The 15,083-nt window shown below is 46.8% G+C and overlaps 1 protein-coding gene across 11 annotated transcripts; it reads left to right on the forward strand.

Moving 5' to 3' along the window:
• Window positions 1–74: 74 nt before the first annotated feature.
• LOC135320918 (GDP-fucose protein O-fucosyltransferase 2-like) lies at window positions 75–7,477 on the forward strand. Of its 11 annotated transcripts, none has more exons than XM_064484146.1 (5): window positions 94–302; window positions 1,688–1,924; window positions 4,048–4,214; window positions 5,042–5,171; window positions 6,080–7,477. In XM_064484146.1, the coding sequence occupies exons 1-3, from the start codon at window positions 104–106 to the stop codon at window positions 4,053–4,055; spliced, it is 444 nt and encodes a 147-aa protein (XP_064340216.1). In that variant the 5' UTR covers window positions 94–103; the 3' UTR covers window positions 4,056–4,214; window positions 5,042–5,171; window positions 6,080–7,477. The 11 variants fall into 11 exon arrangements, with proteins under 11 accessions (XP_064340214.1, XP_064340207.1, XP_064340206.1 ...); XM_064484147.1 differs by having other exon boundaries at window positions 4,048–4,149; XM_064484144.1 differs by lacking the exon at window positions 4,048–4,214 and having other exon boundaries at window positions 75–296; window positions 5,114–5,171.
• The last annotated feature ends 7,606 nt before the right edge of the window (window positions 7,478–15,083 follow it).

Here is a 15,083-nt window from a genome sequence, read left to right on the forward strand (position 1 = left end):
GCTGCGCCCTGGCTCCCATTGGCTCTGCAAGTTCTGCCCTCGCACAACTAGACTCGGGAGGACGCACGACGCAAGCGCTAGGGGAGGGTCCCGCGGAGTTGCCATGGTTACAGGCGCCACGCTCTGCGCGGGCCGGCGTGCGCTTCTGGGGCGGGTAGCGGGCTCCGGAAGTGTGCAGCTGCCCGGGACCATGGCGGTGCTTGCTGCTGGGGATGGCGGCTTGCTCGGCCGGGCGACTAGTTCTGGCCTGGTCAGTCGGCGGCCGACATCCTGTCTGGGGCGGCGTCCCACAGACGGTAAACGTACGTCCGCGCCGTCGGCGGGGCCGGCGGACATGAACCGGGGTGGGATCGGGGTTGGGGCGGTGGCCGGGGAGGGCTGTGGTGCCGGGGAGCGTGTTGGGGCGGGGCGGGGCAGGGCTTGGGCACAGCCTCAAGCTTTCCTCCCCCTCAGGCAATGGGGCTGGGGCCGCGAGTCTGGGTCGCCCTTGGTGGCCGCGGCCTCCCAGAACCCCCCGGGAAGGGCAGGCGGAGGACCCATCTTAGATGAAGCGGGGCCTTACCCGGGTTTTGAAGAGCCCCAGAATCAGATGTTGGAATGGGGTGGCTTATCAGCCTTGTTTATCTGCAGGGAAATTTCAGTTCCATCCAGATGTTGGTTCCTTCAGTCAACCTCAGGAAAAAGACACAAGGGTCAGTGCCGATAAGCAGTTATCTAGGGCTTGACTCAAAATAAACTATGCGGGGTGTAGGGATGGTAGATGGGACCCTCCCTCTTGAAGTTAGCAGTCTTCTGGGATTAGAGGCCCCAGTTGAGGATTACATCCTCATCTGCAGTAATGGAGCTTGTGAGAAACACACAGAGAAGGGAGGGGTGTTTTGGCGGTAACTCATTACAGAATCCAGGACCCTTGCCTGGCTCTTGTGTAGAAGAGTCTCGCCTTGGATAGGGCAACAGTTATCAAAGTGTATCCAAGGCCCCTGAGGTGCAAGACCATTTTCATAGAAACGCCGGGATGTCACCTGCCTTTTGCACACTCTTGCTCTCCCGAGTTCCTGCGGGGTTTTCCAGGGAAAACCTGGCCTGCGATATCACAAAACAGGGAATGCAGAGGCAGATAGGAGAATTCAGCTCTCACCAGTCCAAAAGAGATTTGCAGAAATTAAAATCACTGCTATTCTTCTCACTAATGATTTTTCTTTTGAAAAATAGAAATATATTTTGTTTAAGAGTATTAATGGTAACATACAGTAGATTGTTAATATTTTTAAGTGAATTCATACACTTTCTCTAACTTCTTATTTAACTTCTAACACAGGAAATAGTGATAGATTAAACTCACATAAATAGCAGCCTTTTGGAGTTCTCAGTAATTGTTAAGAGTGTATAGGGTTCTGTAGAACAAGAAGTTTGAGAGCCCCTGGAGAACGGGTGCTCAGATGCTAGTCGGGTGCTTAGTGGTGTTAGACGGATGCCAAGATGTCTTCCGCAACTGCTCCCGGACTTGAAGTAATTGGCCACATGGAGATGGGTGGGCAGTGCCTCCACTTTACAAACCAGAAGCTGCTGAATGTGTCTGGAGTCTAGGCCATGGGCTGTGCAGGGATTCCCGTTGTATCTGTTCTATCTAAGCCGGGATTCCTGTGCAGAGGCCTGGCCCTGAAGACCCGCTCTCCTTTGCTCCCAGCCAGGTACCTTCTGTGTGACTTCAACCCTCCAGAGGGCTTCAACCTCCTTAGGAACGTCTGCATCCACATTGCCTTCCTCCTGAAGACCCTGCTGAAGATGGAGGAGCCGGTACTGGTGCTATTCCCTTGGGGCCACCTCTACCACTGGCAGAGCCCCGATCCCTGGTCCGACTCCTTTGACCTCCCAAGTCTCAACAGAAACATCCCTGACATTGAGTACGAGCAGTTCGTTGCAGGTGAGGTGGTGGTCATTTAACTGGGGCCAGGTGGTCTTTGTTCTGGTTCCGATCTGAACATCGGGCCATCTTACTTTGGGCTTGTCGGTCTGCTTAGGGGCCCTGCTCATGTTTCCTACACTGCAGGTGAATTTGGTTTTTCCATAGTTTTTTCGGGAAGTCAATTTGAAGTGTATGAGCTCTATGTCCCCTCCCCTCTGAAAACCCTGGCCTCCTGGTGAGATGCAGCGGTGACAAGGAGGCCACTGCCACAGAGGCCCTTGTCCCAGAAAGAGTCGCTCGCTGTGCAGTCAGGGCTGTTCTTACCTGTAGGAAAACACGATGTGTGTGTAGCATGGGCCACGTGCTGGAGAAGATATGTAACTGCCCATCCAGTATAATTTGGTCCTGCTCAAGCTACCCATTTTAAATTTTGTAAGAGGGAAGAGTTCAAGATTTTCTTTGAATAAAGGTATTTAGAGCTTATCAATTTTTTTTAAATTGAAATGTGTTTGATTTACCATGTTTTGTTAGTTTCAGTTATACAGCTGTTTTGTTAGTTTCAGGTATGCAGCATAGTGATTCAGTTGTACATATACATAGTCTATTCTTTTTCAGGTTCTTTTCCATTATAGGTTGCAAGATACTGAATATTCTTCCCTGTGTTCTACAGTGAATCCTTGTCGTTTGTCTGTTTTACATATAGTAATTTGTATCTGTTAATCCCAAACTCCTAAGTTTGTTTTATAAGTCTGTGAGTCTGTTTTTTGTTTTATAGATAAGTCCATTTGTATCATTTTTTTAAAAATTCCACATATAAATGATATCATATGATACTTGTCTTTGTCTAACTTATTTCACTTAGTGAGATAATCTCCAGTTCCATCCATGTTGCTGTAAATGGCCTTATTTCCTTCTTTGTTATGACTGTTATATCTAAATACCGCATCTTTATCCAGTCATCTGTCAGTGAATGTTTAGGTTGCTTCTATGTCTTGGCCATTGTAAACAGTGCTCCTGTGAAAATTGGGGTGCAGATATCTTTTGGAATGAAGGTTCCCTCTGGTTATATGCCCAGGAGTGGGATTGCTGGATTAGGTAATAAGCCTTTTTTTTTTTTTTTTTTTTTTGTCTTTTGAGGAATCTCCATACTGTTTTCCACAGTGGCTGCAACAAACTACATTCCCACCAACAATGTAGGAGGGTTTCCTTTCCTCCACAGCCTCTCCGGCATTTATGGTTTGTGGACTTTTGAATGATGGCCATTCTGACTGGTGTGAGATGATAACATTGTAGTTTTGAGTTGCATTTCTCTGATAATTGAACGATATTAAGCATTTTTTATATGCCTATTGGCCATCTGTGTGTCTTCATTGGAGAATTGCTTGTTTAGTTGTTCTGCCCATTTTTGGATTTGGTTGTTTATTTTTTTCTTATTAAGTTGTATGGACTATTTATATAGTCTAGAAATTAAGCCATGGTCAGTCTCATCTTTTGCAAATATTTTCTCCCATTCCATAGGTTGTCTTTTAGTTTTACTTATGGTTTCTATTGCTGTGCAAAAGTTTATAAGTTTAATTAGGTCTCATTTATTTATTTTGGCTTTTATTTCTGTTGCTTGGGTTACTTAGATTGCCCTACGAAAACATTGCTGAGATGTATGTCAAATAATGTTTTGCCTATGTTTTCTTGTGAGAAGTTTATAGTGTCGTGTGTAATATTTAAGTCTTTAAGCCATTTTGAGTTTGTTTCTTTTTGGTTTTTTTGCGACTCTAATGTATGCTTTTGATTTGTGGTTACCTTATTCTTCAAATATATCAGCCCATTACTATATCTATTTCCTTTAGACTGATAATCACGTAGGCTCCAACACATCCTAAGAATAACGAAGAAAAAAAAGAAAGAAAAAAATCTACATTTTCTTGCTCCCCTCTCCCATTCCCAACTCTTTTTATTTTGATGTCCTTTTTCATTTTTACATCTTTATGTTTATTCTCTTGCAACTCGTTATTGCATTTCCAACTATGGTTTTCCTGTTTCTATAGCATCCTGCTTCCTTTCTGTTTAGAATAGAACTTTTTAATGTCTCTGTTAGGTTCAATATTGCTGAGTTATCTCACCTCCCCCTCCCCCCTTCCCCCCAGGCCTCTGAATCCTCAGTCCAGGGAAGCTAAACCATTCTAGCCTTCATCGGTTCTGGGAAAGCAATCTTCAGAGTGGGAAAAGACATTGAAAAATAATATTCTGTGAGTTGCATTCTACCCTTGCCCAGAGATGAGAAACATCTGAAGGTGGAGGAAAACAGTTGGAGGTGGGGAACACAAAGTCTTTTCTCCTTTTGCTACTGAAGAAATGATTGCTTTTGTAATTAGTGATGATGCCCTTTAAATTGGTGAGATCGAGATTCCACAGCTTCAGCGCCTGTGAATAACCAGCTGGGAGAAAGCTCTCTAGGGCCCCTGCAGTGGGAAAGGCAGCCCCTCTGAGCACCTGTTGTTCTGTATTCTTCCTGCCTCCACACGGGTTCCCTAGGCACCGTGCAGGACGATGCAGTTACCCAAGGTGGAGGACGGGGAGACCCCTGCTGTGTGGCGAGCCACAGAAGCCCACACTTGAAGGACAAAATGTAGAGTAGTGGGGCGGTCATAGGAACAGGGGATGGTTGAGACCCAGGATGGTGTCCTGGAGTCCAGCAGCCAAGGCTGGTGGGGCAGATGGGGCCCTGGGGCATGGGCAGTCCTTGAGGGATCTGAAGCAAAGATAGGAACCAAGAGACTGGATTCGTGTGGGGGTACGGCACCCCTTGGAGGCTGCGGGGCAGCTCAGTGGGCCCAGGGGGAGCAGGCACTTCCCCAAAGCTGGGTTGACAGGTCACAACCAACTCACTGGGGACCGAGAGGCACTGAGTCATTTTTAACTTTTTGTCCCTCTTCCTGGAAAAGAAACTGCTGCCTGTTAAATAGCCTGTGTCGTTAGTGAGAATTAAAGACATGAAGCAAGATTGCCTCAAAAGTCATCCATTGTGTAGTTGTTAATAAGGGTCAAATGAAAACTTGAATAGATGAAATGAAGCATTCATCAGAGGATTTGAAACTCCTTTAAAATAAAAATTCTTGCTGCCTTTGTTCTTCATTTCAGGGTTCACTTGGTGATAATAATCATAACCAAAGCAACAGCAAACCCTTACAGAACTCTGTCCTGCTGTTCCAGGAACGCTGTGTTCATGACAACCCAATGAGTTGGCACCACTATGAGTTCCACTTTAAAGGTAAGGACATTCATTAGTCACACGGCTAATAAATGGCAGAGCTGGGACTTGAATCCGAGCTCTCTGGAACCAGAGACCCCTCTCAGCCCCTTCACTGCAGCTCATCACTTGGCATGCCCGACACAGGCCAGCATTTACGAGCAGCGTGACCTTGGCCAAGGCTGCTTCACTGCTTGGTCTCTGATTCCTCATCTGTAGAATGGGGGTGTGGGCAGTGAACTCTGTGAGCTCAGTGGTCACTTCCTCCAGCTCTGCAATTCTACTGCTTTGAGTTAGTATAGTAAGTATCCGAGCCCCTACATGGCCCACACATGGGCTGGCGCTTTGCTAGGCCCTGGGTTACGGAGCAAAGTAAGATCCGCCTGCTCCTCCGAGGAGCCTGTGTCCCTCCACGGCAAACAGCTGCGAGGCCCAGGCTCCCTCGCTGGCGGTCGGGGGCTGGGCAGGAAAGTCTGATAAGAGAAGATGGAGGCAGAGCCCCTCCGGGAACAGTGGTGGCCACACAGCTCTCAGGAGCGAGAGCCTCTGTCCAGGCTGCTGAGAGGGGGATCCTCATGAGGCCAGTAGTCCCCCCAACCTAAGCCCTCAGGACAAAGATCCAGCCATCCCTGCAGTGTCACCATAGAGCCAGTCCATCCTCATCACTGTGCCTCTGTGCTCCTTTGTCCTGGGGCCTCTCTTCCCCCTACACCCAGAAGACTCTTCTCCCTCTCTTCTCTGAGTGCCCCCTCACTTCACCCGTGGTCCCTGCTTCCTGGGCCACCATCACTGGAGTTGACGCTTTGCACCTTCACAACCCCCGTTTGATCAGGAGCCTGGGTTGGCCTCCTTGTGCTCACTTTCCACCTTCAGATGATTGCTCCTCCCCTCGTGGGAGCACATGGAAAACCCAGATCCTTTCCTAGCAGTGCCTGCCACCCTGGCCTCCCTGCTCATCTGCCTCAGTCAGGAGCACCTGGACCACCAGCTCTGTATTGCCTCGCCTCCTACCATCAAGACGTCAAAGTTCATTCTCCTTCCACCACCCAGTATGGTCATTGTAGGGTCTTCTTCTCTGTCAGCCTGAGCCAGCCACCCCCCATTCACCCTACCCCCGGGCTCATACCCGGGCGTGTCTCCACCCAAGGTCCAGCCTCTCTCCTTTAAGTGCCCACCTCTAGCCGTCCAGCTTCTTCTCCACCAGCCTCCCTGGCCCTCCTTCACCCTCACTGGGGCATCATGCGCTGACTCCTCTGCTTTCCTGCCTGTCCACGTTCCTCTTACTTCCACTTCCCCACCTTCCAGCTCTGCATCCACAGTCAGCACTCTCTTTATGACAGACAAAACCCCCTTGAGCCTTGACCTTTTCAGTTCCTCACCAGGCCGACTTCCATCTCGGTTCACCCAGCTCTACTTGTTCTGAGCCTGCAGGCAGCAGGCTCTCCCAGCACAGATTTCCAAGACTACAAATCAATGCCCACCATGTTGCCGCTGCCAGGCAATCCTCCAGGATTTCTCTAGTGAGCACATTTCCCCACTTATCACTCAGTGGTGTCAACATTCTCTGCTCTCTGCACACCTCTAACCTTCCCTCTGTCTCTTCCCTGACTCCCAGCAGATGGCCTTGCCTCCTGCTTCAGAGAGAATGACATGTCACTGGAAAGGAACTGGCTCACCTGCAGCAAACCTGCTCACCTCACCTTTTATCTGTCCCTCTCCCACCTGGACTCTAGCTGTAGTTGTTCTTAATTCAGTGAGTTTAGTTGACATATATATACACAGTTAAAAGCATAGCACACTATCGGCTACCTTCTAGGGGTTACTTTTTCAATTTAACATGGAGTGTGTGATTCATCCACTTCATTGCATGTACCTGCAGTTCATTTGTTTTAACTGATCTTAAATGTTGTGTGTGTGAAAGTAACACAAGGCAAGGGTAAGCCAGGATTCAGGATGCTGGTTACTTCCTGTGAGAAAAGGCCAAGAGCAGGATAGGGAAAGAGGACACAGTATGTCACTGTCAATATTCCTGTTATGATGCTGGGTGATAGGTTCATAACTGTGTCTTATAATATTAATTTTAATACATAAATACCTCTGACAGGCACCTAAGATGAGAATGTGTCATGAACCAAGACATACAATGGGTAATATTACATCATTATTGTTATGTAATCTTGTTATATTATATATTAATCATAATCTTACATTATTTGTTATGGGTTATATATTATATAGATGCATGAATTATATATTATGTGTATAAACACCTACATATGTATTATATACTATCTGCTAATAAATAAACAGAAGATAATATGCTAGTATATCTTCTATTATGTATTATTTAATAAATAATAGCATACTCTATCCTGTTATATGACATGGAACATAATCTTTAATAAAATAAGAAATCTGTCAATATATATTGGTAATTAATAAAATTAAAAAAAACAGCCCGCAGCTTTTAACGCCGACACCGCTCCAGCTGTCACTGTGATTTCTCTTCCCTTTCATGGCCGAGGCCCTCACAGTGCTGTCCGTTCCCCCTTTCATCTCCTTATCCTGAACCTTCCTCCTCCTCCCATCCCATGCTGCCTTCTGCCCCGTGGCCCCTCTAGTCAACAGCGGCCTCTGGGGCACTGACCTGCGGGCACGGTCTCAGGCCCCAGCTCACCTGCCTGTCCGCCGCCTCTGCCACCGCTGGTGGGGGCGGGGCGGGGGTCAGAGTGCACCCCTTGTCCTGGAAGAGAACACAGCACAGACTGTGACCAGCAGCAGGTGTGGCCCAGAACTGCAGGACTTGGGGGAGAGCCAGACTGTCTGCATCCAGACCTGGGGCACTTGGAGTGTGAAGAAGCCCCGTCCTCACTGCCCCTGAAGTGAGGAAAACACCCTCAGGTGAGTTAAAGTGCTTATGACCTAGGTCTGTTGGCTGGAAAGGACAAACGGGCCCCTAAGGGGAGGGTAGTTGATGTTCCAGGCCCCACCAAAGCCCTAAGGGCTGGCGGGGAACCAGGCTGGACGCTCCACTGGACCCAGTGCCCCCTCGGGGGTGGGGCCTTCGGGAACAAGCAGAAAGCCCTCTGTCTCTGGGGGGGAACGGGGCAGTGTGGGAGCATCCCTGCAGCGAGTCAAGTGAAGTCAGGGCCTGTGGGATCCATTTGTATGGCCACATCGAGCCTCAGCAGAAGCCACAGCAGGAGTGGATTCCTGTCTCTCCAGCTGTCATCCTCGTGTCTGAGTGCCAGGCTTCAGACCTGATCCCCTGGGGTGCTAGGACAGTTATAGACAGAGGCGGCTCGGGGAGGCCTCAAGAGGGTGGTACTGGCCTTCCTGCCAACACGATTACATGAAGATCAAACAGTCCATCGATGGGAAGAAAATAAGAACCATGGTCACCTCTGGACCCCAAGCTTAGACGTTGTGCATGGGGGACATCTATCGACAATTCAGCGAGGTTCTGGCCAGAGCTAGAGGCCAGGGCAGCAAGCCGGGAGTGACACTGGGGAGCATCATTGTGCAGAGGCTGGACTGGGTGTCTGCAGGCTCCTCCCAGGAGAAGCCTCAGAGTTTGGGAGGTGGCTAACATGGTTCCTTCATGTCACCAGCAAGTGGTGCCACCTGTGGAAAATCAGCTGTGATCCTGAGATGGGTCAGCCCTGGGTGATGTGATAAAGGCTCCTACAAGAGGGGGCGCCAGATGGACAGTGAACCAACCAACAGGCTGATGAGATTCCCACCTGTGTTTATCGTGCTTTCGTAGCCAAGAATGAGGAGAGAGTTGAATGGCTCACCATGAATATTTTAACAACTTTAGAGAGTTCCATGTCTCACTGCATTTAAGTGTCACCTGGAAGAATTCAAGCAGTGTCTAGACCCAGGGGAGGCAAACGGCCTCTCGGTTCCTCTTCAACCTGGCAAACCCAGCAGCCCTCTATGGCCAGACCTTGGCAAGTGCCTTCCCTTGTTATAACAAAACCCTTCCCCCGCACGCCTGTGGTAAGCTTTTGTTTTATTTAATTAATGGGAATGAAGGTACCTTACAGCCTCCACAGACTTTTCCTTAGGGCTTCTCTCCTTAGACCCGGGCCCCCCGCTGCCCTGGGTCCTGCACTGCAGAAGGTTCCCCTGGCCCTGACACTTCCTCTGGCCACGCCCTCCATCGGGTGGAGTCAGCAAGGCCAAGGGGACATGGTCATTGGCTCCATCCCATGCTCTAGAAACCCAGGACGCCGAATGCCCTGCCTCAGCAGCCCCTGACCCATTTCTAGTGCCTGCACCGGCTCTCCCCGGAGTTCAGATTCCCAGGACTCACAGAGAGGCCAAAGGGCAGCTGTTTGCATGGAGGTTATAGGCAGAGCCCGGACGTGAAATCTGAGTGTCCCCCTGTGCACATCCAAGGCCACTTATGGCAAGGGATGGACCCAGCATTGGGAAGAAAAGGGTCAGGCTAGTGATCAGAGTCTGGGAATCAGCTCTCCCCACACACTCACTTTCTTTGCAGGACTCCCCTGAGTCTGGTTGGTCTAATTTTGAACCTGGCCTTCCCCCTTATAATGAATGTATATTTGTAAAGGCAGGACTTTAGAACCTACTGCACTTAAAATGTTTAGATATATAGAATGTGAGCTCCCAGGTATGCTCTGGCCCTGCACTTCCAAGGGTCCAGAGCATTTATGTTGGCTCTACTGAGACTGTAAGTGGCAAAGACCATCTCCAGAGAGGAGGGGCTCCTGCTTCACAGTCCGAAGTCAGGATCTTCTGAGCGGATAAAACAATGGACACTGAGACCCTCAATTGTAAATTGATTTAGAATAACGCCAAAGGTGTGTATGACGTGTGTGTGCGCACGCACGCACCTGGGGAATTGTGTGGTACATGACTGTGAGTGTGTGTGTGGCTGTGCGCGCACGCGCCTGGGGATGTGTGTGGTTGTGTGTATGCTATGTGTGTGTGTGGTACATGAGTCCATGTACGTCTGTGTGTAGGGAATGTATGTGGGCCAGAGTCAGTGCATCTGCACGTGTGTTTGTGTGTATGTGCATGCATTAGTATTAACAGTAGAAGCTGTCCTTTAGAATTATGAAGTAGTAAAATTTGTATGATGTCTTTTGCTGTATAATTCAAAATTAAAAAAATCTTCAGTCACTAGAAATTTATTCCCCCCCGATTCTGACTTTATTTTTCCATATTGATATGTCTTCATTTTACTGATGAAGAAACTTAGCTTAGAGATGTTAACTGACTCAACCAAGGACATGGAGCTCGCGCACCCAGGGCCAGGACGCAGTCCAAGCCACGCTGCTCCAGAGGCCTGGAGCCCTACTCAAGATCACGCGTTGCCTCTTGGCGGGGGAACAGATTCTGATGGGCTGTGGCCAGCGTGCAGGCTGCCCAAACGGGACACGGGAAGCCGGGCAGAGAGTACCAGGCAGCAGAGAAGAGTGAAGCCCTGCTCAGAAATTAGATAGGTTCCTAGGTCTTGGATGAGTAAAGAGGCTCACTGCTCATCCTTGATCCCTTTGCTGGTGGCCAAAAGGGACCAAGGTCCACGAGAGCACTTCTGGGAGCTGCCTGCCAAAACCTGCAAAAGGACTGCTCAGGACTGGCTCTGCAGTAGGAGCAGAGGAAGGAAATGTCACCTCTTGGTGGACATTATTGGTGATGGCAGTAGGAGGCCTAGCAGCCTCGGTATAGTGGTGGCAGGACAGGGTCCTAGTGGATGATCGTTTTCACCTCTCTTAAAAATCATTGCTTCATATATTGTATCCATTTTGTGGTTTATTTTAGGGTGGTAAATATGGTCTCTGTTACTCCATATTAGCTGGATTGATTAATTTTTTTATTGTTAATTTTCTCTTCAATGATTTGGAAGCTATATTGCCTTTTAATGAAAATTCTCTCTAAATTTTTATAAATCATCTCTAAGTTCATAACTTTATATGTAATTGGACCAGTATTCCTATAACACTATCAAAACTGAAATAACCTATTAGATCCTGTTCCTCAATAATGATAAATTTAGCATATTTTACCTCTCTGCTCTTCCAGATTGTGTGTGTGCGCGTGTGTGTGTGTGTGTGTGTGTGTGTGTGTGTGTATGTGTCCTCCAGTTACTATGTTTAGACAGTTGCTTCCAGTTTGTTATATTAACAATGAAATATAGCTATAAACTTCCTGGATTTCATTGCTCACTACCACTATTTAATACCATGTCTTTCCCACTTTTGAGTTATTTACTTATCGGGATTTTCAAATCAACTGGACACATGATTGGCTAAGTTTTTTTGAGAAGTGGACTTGGAACACTTTCATGTCTATATGAAGCTTTATGTTCTCCTCCTCAACAACTCTCAGGGTGTTGTTGATGGCCCAAGCCTTGTTTTAAAATATGGCATTGTTTTTCATCACCAAAAAAACAAAAAAGTTTTCTTGATTTAAATTGCTGTCTTTTTATGACTGGCTAGTCTTTTCTGGTGGATAGAGATTTACTTAACCTTCCCCCTTCTTTTCGCCATAACTCGGATTCACTGAGATGCATGTTTTTACCATTTCTCAGACGGGCTTCCGCTTTGACTTCCACTTTAAACCATCACCCCACTCTTTTGCTCCATGCTTATTCCTGAAAAAGTGAGCTCTCTATCGGATTAAAGGTGGTTCCCGTCAGAGATGTGTGGCTCCCTGTCCAAAGGTCCAAATGAAGAGAAAAGGAAAGATTCCTGTTTCTGGTGGTTACATTTTGTCAGCTTAGAGATCTAGTTATCCGTGTGGCTGCGGTGGAATCTGCAATATCTTGGCTCAGAGTTTCCTTTTTCTGGCTTACTAGGGGAGCCGTAATAGCTGGGGTCACGGCGCTGTGGCCGTTGTCAGGATCCCGGGACTGAGGCAGCCCCTCTCCCCCCTTGTTATTTTGATCTTGCAAACTGGGCCCCAGTTATGCGAACCCTGCATCTGGCGGCCAGGATCGCCCCCCACGTGACGTGTCCCCAGTTCCTCGGCGTCCCTCACTGCTATCAGCTAGCTCCAGTAGGGTGCGAGCTGGCTTCCACTGCGGTCTTTCCTCCTTCCTCTCCAGGCAGGCCGTCCTTTCCCACTAGATGTCCCTATACTTTCTCTCCTGTGCTACATAAGCTGAAGGAATTCCTCAGGGTTTCCAGCAGGTACATGGCGCTCTTCTATGTTTGGACCCCTTCAGTGCTTGTAGTGGAAATTTAGGAGGTGGAAAGGAAGAGCTTGGGGGTTCTCCGTATCTAGGGGCTCCCTATCCAGCAGATTCAACTAACTGTGGTTTGAAAATATTCGTGAAAAAACAGTTTCAAAAAGCAACACTTGAATTTGCCATCATTGACAACTACTTACATAGCATTCATGTTGTATTAGATACAGTGAGTAATCCAGAGATGATTTGAAGATATAGATAAAGTACATGGGAGGGTGCACATAAGTTCCATGCAAGTCCTATGCCATTTTATACAAGAGGCGTCAGCATCCATGGATGTTGACTTCAGGGGGGAGTCCTGGAACCAGTGCCCCATGGTTACCAAGGGATGACTAGAAGTCCAGGCTCCTTATCCCAGCCTGTCAGGTCCCCATGTGGTCTGAAACCTACCTGTACCACACTTCCCTTGTCACTCTCCTCCAGCCCTGGCAGACTGTCCTTTGATTTTTGAACAGGCCACACTCACTGTGCTTCATATCTGGCCCCTAGAAATACCCGTTACTTTCTGAGCATGGCTCTGCTTTCACAAAAAGGGCTGCATTGTCACTAGAGAAGACACTGTGGAATTTCCTTTAAAAACTGAAAATAGACTTAACTCATGATCCAGCCTTCCCACTCCCGGGCATATGTCAGAAGAAAACTCTAATTCAAAAAGTCACATGCACCTCAATGCTCAGAGCAGCACTATTTATAATAGCCAGGACATGGCAAAAACGCAAATGTCCGTCGACAGCTGACTAGATAAAGATGTAGTAGTATATTTATACAAAGGAATACTACTCAACCATTAAGAAGAACAAAATAATGTCATTTGCAGCAACATAGATGGATGTAGAGATAGTCATTCTAAGTGAAGTAAGCCAGAAAAAGAGAAGAATGCCATATAATATCACTTATATGTGGAATCTAAAAAAAGACACAAGTGAACTTAACTACAAAAGTGAAACAGACCCACAGACATAGAGAAACAAACTTACGGTTACCAGGGAGAGAAGGGGATGGGAAGGGATAAATATGGTAATTGGAAAAGTGTCCCTCTTGGAGAGTTATGGAAATGTTAGCTATCTTGATTGCGATGATGTTTTTCTGGGTGTAGACATCTATCAAATTCATCAAATAGTACATGTGAAATATGTGTAATTTACTATACAGGAATCGTACCACAATAAATATGCCTGTAAAAAAAAAAAACAAGAAAATATTGGCGGCATTGTGTCCTACGTTTTTATGTGTCTTTAGTGAGTGGGTCTTCAATTTTCCGGTCTGCCATATTTTCTGAACCAGAAGTGCCCTCCTTCCCTTTTCTTTGATAAACTGTCAGTGGGTGGCATTTATTCCCGTGGCTTCAACTGCTCTCTGTCCACTGATTAACTGTCAAATCTTTTCCAGCAAGGACATTTCATTTCAGTCCCAGAAATATACTTATAATTGACAAGTAGACATGCCATTGTTTGAAGAAGTAAACCTAGTTCTGAGCGAGTGTAAATTCAAACACACAGAGCTTGAGATTTTTATGGGCTAAACAAGTGGGAATGTCTACTTGTCAATTATAAGTATATTTCTGGGACTGAAATGAAATGTCCTTGCTGGAAAAGATTTGACAGTTAATCAGTGGACAGAGAGCAGTTGAAGCCACGGGAATAAATGCCACCCACTGACAGTTTATCAAAGAAAAGGGAAGGAGGGCACTTCTGGTTCAGAAAATATGGCAGACCGGAAAATTGAAGACCCACTCACTAAAGACACATAAAAACGTAGGACACAATGCCGCCAATATTTTCTTGTTTTTTTTTTTTACAGGCATATTTATTGTGGTACGATTCCTGTATAGTAAATTACACATATTTCACATGTACTATTTGATGAATTTGATAGATGTCTACACCCAGAAAAACATCATCGCAATCAAGATAGCTAACATTTCCATAACTCTCCAAGAGGGACACTTTTCCAATTACCATATTTATCCCTTCCCATCCCCTTCTCTCCCTGGTAACCGTAAGTTTGTTTCTCTATGTCTGTGGGTCTGTTTCACTTTTGTAGTTAAGTTCACTTGTGTCTTTTTTTAGATTCCACATATAAGTGATATTATATGGCATTCTTCTCTTTTTCTGGCTTACTTCACTTAGAATGACTATCTCTACATCCATCTATGTTGCTGCAAATGACATTATTTTGTTCTTCTTAATGGTTGAGTAGTATTCCTTTGTATAAATATACTACTACATCTTTATCTAGTCAGCTGTCGACGGACATTTGCGTTTTTGCCATGTCCTGGCTATTATAAATAGTGCTGCTCTGAGCATTGAGGTGCATGTGACTTTTTGAATTAGAGTTTTCTTCTGACATATGCCCGGGAGTGGGAAGGCTGGATCATGAGTTAAGTCTATTTTCAGTTTTTAAAGGAAATTCCACAGTGTCTTCTCTAGTGACAATGCAGCCCTTTTTGTGAAAGCAGAGCCATGCTCAGAAAGTAACGGGTATTTCTAGGGGCCAGATATGAAGCACAGTGAGTGTGGCCTGTTCAAAAATCAAAGGACAGTCTGCCAGGGCTGGAGGAGAGTGACAAGGGAAGTGTGGTACAGGTAGGTTTCAGACCACATGGGGACCTGACAGGCTGGGATAAGGAGCCTGGACTTCTAGTCATCCCTTGGTAACCATGGGGCACTGGTTCCAGGACTCCCCCCTGAAGTCAACATCCATGGATGCTG

This window comes from Camelus dromedarius, unplaced genomic scaffold (assembly GCF_036321535.1).
Source record: "Camelus dromedarius isolate mCamDro1 unplaced genomic scaffold, mCamDro1.pat HAP1_SCAFFOLD_164, whole genome shotgun sequence".
Lineage (NCBI taxonomy): Eukaryota > Metazoa > Chordata > Mammalia > Artiodactyla > Camelidae > Camelus > Camelus dromedarius.